We start from the raw sequence: 9632 nt of genomic DNA, 5'->3' as shown, positions 1-9632 counted from the left end.
GCTATTAGTATTTGCCAGAGGAAGAGAGAGCTCTGGCTTTGGTCTCTCTAACTTCACTAGCGCAAAGAGAAACATTAGAGAATCTGGCCATTGATAAGTGGACAGAAAAGAGTCTGCATGCAGCCAGAAGTATGGAAAGGGAAAGATTAGACATTGTTTTACAGAGAACTGCTTCTACGCTTGTTCCCTTGGAAGTATCAAATATTGGCTGGCTGTTCTGGCTACGCAATGCTTTGGATTCAAAGCAAAAAATTTAGACAAATAGACAAAATAAGTCATAGCTCTCCAAGACATATTAGAGGCCAGCTCCATCTTGACTGGAGCTAAAACAATTTCTATGGAATTTCAAGGAAGTTGCCTAAGTCTGCTTGGGTAATGTTAGGAAGCTGAGCAGTCAGGAACATGATCCCATGGTGTTCTGCTGTAATTCAAACCACTGCCTGTACTTGGTGTTTCACATTGCCATAGGAATCAGGAGAAGCACCCACTGGTGCTAATTTCTGTTATCTTCTGAGCATATTGTAGCTGATCAGTAATGCTACCTGGAGAGGCTGTAAGAGAGATCCTTTTCTGGGTCAGCAAGTTCACCAAACTGGAGTGAAAGCTGAGGAATACTATCTACCACAATTCCCCCACTTGCCTCTAGTGCTACTACAGCATAGAGAGCAATCTTAGTGTAGCCTTCTAGCCCCCCCAACAGCATATTCAGCGCTGACATAAAACAACTTTGTTCACTGCAAAAATTGGTTGGGAAGTGCTAGTAACAGTTCTACCTTTCTTTCCACCTTAAGGGCAATGGTATTTTTCCCCAACACTACTTTTCCAATTAACAGCTGAATTAAAGTGCTAAAGCACACCATTGTATGTGCACTGTGTAAACATACCTGGAATTGTAAAATTCTGAGCCTGAACCTTGCTTTGAGTACTAGAATTGCATGATGATCAAATTCTTCTGTTTGAAGACTTTAATTCAGATCAATTTTACAAAATCCATCTTAGCTGATTAACAACATACAAACAAACTCCATAATCTAATGTGAAATCCAATTTCTGCCAGGATCAACTGATACAATCTACAATCTAGGTTTTATGCTTAGTTTACCAAAAAGACAATTGCAATGGAAGCAAAATGTGCATTACTAATTCATCACAGATACCATCAGTTCTGTTTGTTTTTGGCAGTTCCATTTCTAGCATGGCATATGCTGATGCATCTTCTTCCAACTTTTTGAAATGAAAAGATCTTTACTTTTGACCACAGTCACTAAGAGATGCCCTACATACCATTCACTGATTTGTCCCACTCCATCATTACTTCCCAGGGAGATCAGGAAGGTAAGTGATCCTAAAGAGGAGACACAACATTATTTACAGAAAAAGAAACAAAACTGTTATTTGACTTTGAGTCTGAACTTACCACATTTGGCTATAACAACTCAATTTCCAATTATTGGAAAGCTTATCTGGATTTCTTAAAAAATCAGGCTTGCTTAGCTTTTCAGGAAGTCTCCAAGATGTTAAACTGTAGCACTAGCACTGCTTCTAAGAGCTCTAGTATTTATATTAGTTTAATTTTCTCTAAAATCTTAGGAGGTTTTTTTTGGGGGGGGTAGTGGTGCTTTTAAAAAAAAATCTGGTACATGCTACTTAGAATTGAGTATTTTAGTAAATAGCAGTGCTCTTCTATAAATACTAAGGAAAACACTGTACAGTATACCAAGCCATACTAATAATTGGTTTACATATACATTCATTATTCTGTTTTCCTCCGCAAAATCCATCCTGGTTAGGAAACAATTGAGAAAACAGCAGTACAAGAGCATACCATGTCTGATTATCTCTTTGCAATACTAGCTTCAAAATATCACTACAATTGGATACCATGAAATATTTATTAATATTTCTTTGTATGACATTTTAGTTAAGGAAGCATACTCTGAAAGACACAAAAGATGTAATTAATGGTCTGACCTGGTTGATAGGTTTTCAGAGGCTTCTGAGTCAGGCTGTTGATGATATTGGTCACCACAACATTTGCATGGAGTTCAGCATGATATGCCATCTTTGGCTCTTTCACATCAGCGCAGTCACCGATGGCATAGATATTGTCATAACCCTCAACCTGAAGATAGTCATTCACTTTCAAAGCACCATTATTTGCCAGCTTGTCTCCTAAGTATGGACAGAAGGAAATCATCTATGAATATCAAATGCTAGCAAAAAATCTGAGACACACACAAAATGGTTAGGTGGGTTATTTTACATTTGCCCACTTTATTCAATGAAATACTCCATTTTGAAAAAATGGGTTGGAACTATCTTTGTACAATGACAGCAAAACTATTTAAACAAAGATCACTATCAGTCTGCTGTCTGGTCATAACCCTATATGTATCTGCTCAAGTGAATACCACTAAACTTAATTACACTTAACACCAAGCTGTGTGCATATAATATTGCTGCCTCCAATCATAACTGTGACTGAAAAAAGGCATTTTGTATATTTCACAAAAGAGCCAAACCTGTGAATAATCCAAGTGGTCATTTAAAAAGATAGTATTATAATTAAAGACAATCAATCATTCTCTTTTTAAAACTTATTAGAAGATTGGTAAACAATGCCAACTAGGATTTGAAACAATGTGTACCTGAAATAATTAAGAATCTGGGTGAAGAATAAGTGGAATAGGGTGAAAACTTACTGAATGCACTTCTATATGCTGAAGAGTTGACTTTTATTCCAGTGCAGAGAATGATCAGATCAGCAGTAACCTCTGTACCTTTACTGGTCTTCACCATCATGTTCTCCTTGAATTGGTTTAAGGACAGCATATGGAGGTTAGAAACTTTCTGACCTATTATAAGAGCCAAAAAGAAGACATTGAATTTCACTGAACTTTTGAAGCTACAATATCCACTTAGGCTTTAAGGTATTTCTTGAGAGGATGCTGATTTTAATTCTGTTAAAGAATTAAAAGCATCCAGCTTTCCATCCTTTATTGCTGCCTATAAAGCAAAGGCTGAGCAATTTGTTTCCCTTCCGGTATGCAAAATGTAGCTAGCAGCTCTAGCTGGTGCAGCTGAAGCTAAAGCACTTAGGTTAAGCTATCCTGTTAGGATGGAAAAAGGGGATGGCAAGGAGATGCCAAATTATGAGTTCTGTTGGGCTTATACAAAGCAAGAAAGAAGGTGGCATGTGATCCCTTTCTTGTGAGAGGCAATGGAGCTGAAAAGCTGGGTCTGCCTGGTACAACCACACCCACTTTTCGATCTTCTCGATGGAGCACCGAAGACAGAAGAGAGGGTTGAATTTCTTTCATTAAATTGGAGAAAAGGGGAAACCACTCAGTTCTATGGCCCTCAAACAGGTTTACCATCTATTTTGCCTAAGGAAAAATGTTGAAGGAAAAAGCCAGTTTATCAGAACATCTAATAGGGCTGTACAGCTATCCCAATTCAAAAGTGGAAAATGACTCAGAGCACATATAAGCATGCTCTGAACTTGCATCTCTTCCTGCACTCCACACAATCCTTGGAAAAGGCATGTTTCATTTAAGGAGTTGCCAACTCAAATTCTTATCCTTTGGAACCTGGATCACCACAGGTCCTTAGCATCTACAGGCCAATTTTAAAGAGATATTTTTAATCATGCAGAAAATAAAATAACATCACATGCCTCAATTTGAAGATGGGCCTGCAAGCCTATAAACTTACAAATGTATAAAATGTATAGCAGCAAGAGCTATACCCTTTTCCAAGTATTGCTCTCATGTACTTTTTATTAACAAACAACTAAACACACCACAGTAGCTAAATTTGACTGAGATGTATCTTATTTTGAATTTGGTGATCATACCCAAATGCAACAAGTCTCATGAGAAACAGCCTTAGCTGGTCTGGAAGCACCTAGAGCTGAGGTGGACAACAACTTGCAGCTTGCATTTTTTTTGTACGCCACTTGTCTTTTTTATGCCCCTAGGCTTAAAGCATTTATTTTGGTTTTACCCTCACCAAAGTCTTAAAAATATTTTTTTAAAGACCAAAAAGAACTGCCCCTCTCTCTGTGCTACATTCTTTGGGTCCCAGAGAGACAAAATAGAGTACATGTATCTTTAAATGTGCAGCAAAAAGTAGAGCCTCCAGTGGAAAAGGCCATCTTTAGGGTTTAGTGTTCCTCCACCGGGGAAATATTCAGAGTCTTGGGAAAATGTTACACCAGTAACAAAACCCGGTATTTACCTACCCAACAAGAGATGCACACCCTCCTGTTGAAGAGTCTCCTTCACTGCCTGCCTGACCCTGGGAAGGAGCTCGACGTCTGCCAGTGCCATGTTTGAATGAATCAGTGTGACCTGGGAACACAAATATCAGTAAGTTCAGCTGGTGAAAGTTACTGGCAAAGATCCATTGCCATACTGCAAGATCATTGTAGATCTCTCTTTATCACTGAAAGCCATGTAATTTTCCAGATGTCATGGTGTGACTTCACATCACTGTGAGAAGAACAGAGTGCTTTTCTGAAGGGTAAATTCAGATGCCCATCAAATTCTGCAACACTTTGGCGAAAAGATGAAGCATCTTAAGTGCTACAGGCCAGAAATCCCAATAGTCCAAAGGGCAATGGGTTGGAATTTGCTTCCTTACATGAGAAGCTGTACTTTATAACTCGATTACCCAAAGGAATTACACTAACATTTAGACAAAGTGGATCATAGGAAAAACAATGGATATGAGCACTTGTTTACATTTGTTAAATTTTAGCCTGCAGTCCTACAAACATTTACTTGAAGGCCACAGTTAGGAACTAGGAGCAGACCAAAAGTAAAAAAATAATGTAAATTGGACACATGAAATAACTACTGTATTCTGCACTGACCAGATGTTTCCAAAAAGTCTGGAAGAAAGCAAGAAAGTTCTGACAATACTGCAAACTTACACGTTTGCTGCATTGCCAAATCTCTTTTGCTCAATACTGAAGATAAACTGTTCCACACAGACACACAAAGAATAGTATACATACTGTTATGTATACATCAAATCAGGCATTTAAAAAGGAAAAAAGGGTCATTTCACGGATAAACCTAGCAATTCCAAAACAAAGTGTAGATCAGCGCTTCTCAACCTTGGCAACTTTAAGATAGGTGGGCTTCTACTCCCAGAATTCTGGAAATTGAAGCTCGCCTATCTTAAAGTTGCCAAGGTTGAGAAGCGCTGGTATAGATGAAGCATCTACAAGTCTTAAACACACATCAACCTTGCTTTTTTGCTTTTGTCAACTTCTTTATACTAGTCTTTACAGACCATGCTTTTCAAATGGCTTGCTACCTGAAAAATTGGCAATAAAGTTGGTTGCCAATGTTTGAAAATAAACAGAGGTAGTATGGAAGGCAGGGGTTATGCACAGTCAGGTTTCACTGAGTCTGCATACAGTTTGTGAATTACTTATCCAATATCTCCGTTAAATATTTCACTATTGGTTAGATAACAGCCCTCTTCCTACCTTCTAAAAAACCCAAACTGAGCAGCCCTTTGAAGCTCTGGCAAGGGGTTTACACCACCTGCAGTTCACACGCAAGGACAAATCTGTACTAAAGACCAAATGACAATTTGCAAGATTTCATAGAAGCTGAGAATCTGTAGCAGCTAAACTAATATAATCCATACTTACAATCTGGATGTATCTCAAAAATGCATCCATTCTATTCTTTCTGTCCACTGAAGAGTCTGTAGCTGTCACACACTTTGTTGGCTCCAGATAACAATAAGGAATTTTAACTTCCAAAACAATGTCGTAGTGAATGACAGAATGTGACATGACTTGTACTTCATACCTCTTTGTTAGGATATGTTGTCTTAACTTCTGCAGCCATTTCAACACCGGCAGAACCGCCACCTACAATTACTACCCGAGCAGCTTTTTCCACCTTTCAAGACCCAAAGGAGAAACAAGATGGAATCATATTGTTCAGGGTTCCATTGCCTGAGATGACACATGGCTTCGGAGAGGTTATTTCAACAGGAACCATTTCCCTAACTAGAAAGACAACTGATACTTAGCAATCTCTAGCAGCCTGGACCATTTTTTTTTCTTCTTCATTCACAATATATTGTCTAATCTGCACCCAGCCAAGTTATCCAAAATACATGGGGCAAAATGATAATTTTTGTCCTGCTCAAGAGTTCTAACTGCAAGCATGATGCTCCTTTATATACAAATAGAATTTTCTCGTTACAACCATTAGACTAGGCCTACCTCTGTAGTCACACTGTCATAGCAGGTGTGCTGGTATGTTATAAACCTATCTGTACCCACACAGAATAAAGCCTCAATGATTTTGGTGCAGCTTACATGGACTACAGCCTCGGTGAGTGCACCGTTGAGTAAAATTTGATATATTGGCTTTGGATTTTGTTTTGATTATTTATGGTTTTTATCTGTAATGATTTTTTTTTTCTTTGATGTACACTGCTGAAAGTCATGATTACATGAACTGGGTGATTATATAGATTTTCTAAACTGACCTTTGATTTCTTCCTAGAATATACTATTCCCGGCACTACACAATGCTGACTTCGTGTTTCGAAGCACAGAGAATCTTGTGCTACCGTTTTACCTACATGTGCTGAGGAGTGAGCTGCATTTCATTCAACAGAATTTATGTCCAAGTAAACATGCACAGGATTGCTCCTATTAATATCGTGAGGCTGGTTAGTAGAGGTCAAGGGCAACATTCTATCTGTTATACTTCTCATTCCCATACAATTGATATGTTTTATGTTACCTTCATTTATCACAGTAATGCTCCCACTTTTAAAAAAACAAACATTACTAATCTTTATATGGCCACTAAAATGGCCATTTTGACAGGATGGAAGGATATTTTATAAACCCATGGTCAAAATGGCAAATTCCCAGGTGAGATGGGCAGCAGGCCAATTAATTTCTAACAATAGTAGCAATATTAATAATACCTTAGCAATGCTACTAATACCTTAGCAATCTTTACAACAGGCTAAGATTCTTATCTGCATGACAGATGAGATGAGTTGGCTAATTTGAAAACCCAATTCATATGGCAATTCATATTTTTTAAAAATACGCTAATCACAATTTACATTAGAATGAATAACTGGCATCACATTAACACCATATTCATATAAACCAGCCACAGATGGTCCTTACCAAAAAGTCTAAGACACCTTCCATGGGAAAACAAAAGCAAGCAAAGAACACCCCTTTCTCTTCTGCAAGTCATACCTACCTCGTTGACCATGTCCTCATAAGCTTGAATGGCCATCTCCATGTTAGTAAGTTCATTAAACTTCCCAGGAAAAGGCCCTTCACTTCCGGTGGCAAGTATTAGGTGAGAAAATGAAAGCTCCTAAGAAAGAATATCAGAATGAGGTTGCAGTTGTGTACTCTTTCACAATTAACATGTTTTAACTTAGAGGCACTCACTTGACCATCATTCAGTAGGACCTGATATTTCTCCAAATCAATCCCAACTACTTTGCCCTGCTGGAAACTCTCTTTGAAGGTCCCAAAGAAGGAGATAAAGGTTTTCTTTGCAAATCCTACAAAATTATGCATAGAAAATTGAATCAATCAATAGCATTTAAAGAGCAGGGAGTCAGGTTTGTGTAGAAACCTACACAAAACTTTTAATACACCTAGAGACTACTGGTTCCCATCAATTGCTGTCAGTAGAACGTAACAGCAACAAAAATACTTTTAATGAGAACATGTGTCTGTATTATCACACTTAATGCCTTAGCATAAATGATTAATAAAGAATCAATGACTTAACATGTGTGTCCCACATAAATAACTTCTGAGTCCCACCTGTGGTATAAGTATTACCATTTGAGAACCACTGGTCTAGTCCACACAAATAAATGGACCCTTTTGCTACTTTAATTTGCCTTGATGCTACGTTCGTTTTCCCCAAAGTTTGAGAACCATCAATTCTATCCAATGAAGCCAGAGATTATGAAATTGGACACCTCCATATGGTTAGAGGCAAGGGAGATGATAGTTCAATACAACTAGAGAGCCCCCAATTGGGAGAAGTCAGCTCGAAAGAAATGAAGAAAAAGCCAAGAGGAAAACTTACCGCTCTGTACGGAAGCCCGCAGAGCAGCCACGTTGTGGTGGAAGGAATCTCTCATGTCCACCAGGACGAAGGGGACCCCCCAATCTTGCAGGAGGCGGGCAGCTTCAATCCCTCCAAAGCCCCCTCCGACTATTACGACCCGGACAGAATCATCCACAGAGAGCGTCGATCCCATCGCAAATCGCACAGCAGCAACTAAACGGCAGAGAAACAGACCGAGATGGGATCATTGCTTACACACCCCTCGTAGCCTAATTTAGCCCCTGGCTGGGTTCAGCCCTGCAAAACCACCAAACGCATACGGCCTGCTGGGCTTCGCACTCGACCGTGCTTAGGTTCATGGTGTGATGCCGAACCAACCGACGGCGGTTCACTAAAAAAACGGTAGCGGAGGAGGGTCACACGCGCAGCAGGCCAGCGTGCGTGCTCGACGAGGCAACGCGCCGGGCCAAAGACCTCTCCAAGGTCCAAGAGAGGCTCCTAAGCAAACCTGCTTTCCAGCTCCACCGTCTTTCCTCCGCCGCTCAGGGTGCCCTGCGGAAGGGGGAACGCGGCCGCCGAGGCGATCTTTCCCTGCGGGAACGGAGGCGCGCGAGAAAAGAAAACCTGCGTTGCAAAACGGGGACATCAAAGAAGAAGTGGCTTTCCCCAGTGTTGAGCGGGAGAGGCCAAGCAGCTCCACCAGACAATTTCCGGGAATGACTTGCGGAAAGTCAGACAAACTGCTCTTACTCCCCCGCCGCCAAGCAACGGGCTTTATAGTGCAGTATCCGCCGCGGGGTGATGGCGCAACCGGTCAATTCCCCCCTCCGTTTCCGCGCTGCCATCTAGCGAAGCTCTGGGATATCGCAGGCCCAAATTGACGCGAAATTTCCAGGACTTTCCCGGAAGTCTGGCTGTTCCCAGTCTCCAGTTTTGAGGGCAGCTTTTCGCTGCGATGAACGGCGAACAAGATCGTCTCTCGCACGAGAAGGCTGCGGTCTCGGCCAAACCTGAACGACTAGATGCCCACGGAGTTCGTCGGGCGTTTCTCTTTGCTGACCCCTGGCGGTCGCCCCGAGGGTTGCAGCCCCTGTGCCGAGAATGCACAGTTGTCCTCAGAAATGCGAATAATCAGAATCTGGTGCCAAGTCCAAATAAACCAACAGAAGAGAATATCTGTAGCTCAGGGTTGAACTGTGGAGTCCTTGGCGCTCTCTGAGCTTGGTTGCTTGCTTGAAGACATCTCATTACCCGACTAGCGAAATCATCAGTGCTCCTGGTTGGTGCACTGACGATGTTACCTAGTCGGGTAATGGAACGTCTGCAAGCAAGCAACCAAGCTCAGAGAGCGCCAAGGACTCCACCGTTCAACCAATCTGAATGTATTTTCATCCGTTGAATAGTTTATTCTAATTATGTACATCAGAGGCAGGGGACGTTAGCAGGCCTGCAACTAGGGTCTCTCACCCCAGGGCAAACATGGATTCCGTGCCCCCCCTGTTCAGTGTACAAATACTATTTTTGCACACACACCCC

The 9632-nt window shown here is 40.9% G+C and overlaps 1 protein-coding gene across 1 annotated transcript; it reads right to left on the bottom strand.

Moving 5' to 3' along the window:
• Window positions 1-1150: 1150 nt before the first annotated feature.
• AIFM2 (apoptosis inducing factor mitochondria associated 2) lies at window positions 1151-8405 on the bottom strand. Its single transcript, XM_063307524.1, has 8 exons — window positions 8115-8405; window positions 7460-7575; window positions 7263-7382; window positions 5832-5924; window positions 4244-4352; window positions 2703-2855; window positions 1972-2172; window positions 1151-1345 (listed from the first exon to the last, which is right to left on the bottom strand). The coding sequence occupies exons 1-8, from the start codon at window positions 8287-8289 to the stop codon at window positions 1191-1193; spliced, it is 1122 nt and encodes a 373-aa protein (XP_063163594.1). The 5' UTR covers window positions 8290-8405; the 3' UTR covers window positions 1151-1190.
• Between the last annotated feature and the right edge of the window lie 1227 nt (window positions 8406-9632).

This window comes from Candoia aspera, chromosome 6 (genome assembly GCF_035149785.1).
Source record: "Candoia aspera isolate rCanAsp1 chromosome 6, rCanAsp1.hap2, whole genome shotgun sequence".
NCBI classification, from domain to species: Eukaryota; Metazoa; Chordata; class Lepidosauria; order Squamata; family Boidae; genus Candoia; species Candoia aspera.
The sequence above is the reverse complement of the archived record's forward strand: the minus strand, read 5'-3'. Positions and strand labels throughout refer to the sequence as shown.

Bases quoted from the DNA above. Each gene is read 5' to 3' on its own strand.
- AIFM2 (XM_063307524.1), bottom strand. From the start codon at position 8,289: ATGGGATCGACGCTCTCTGTGGATGATTCTGTCCGGGTCGTAATAGTC. The intron at 5,925-7,262 runs GTAGGTATGACT...GGGTCTTGAAAG, and splicing joins ATGAGGACATGGTCAACGAG to GTGGAAAAAGCTGCTCGGGT. The intron at 1,346-1,971 runs GTCAGACCATTA...TCTCCTCTTTAG, and splicing joins TCTGAAAACCTATCAACCAG to GATCACTTACCTTCCTGATC.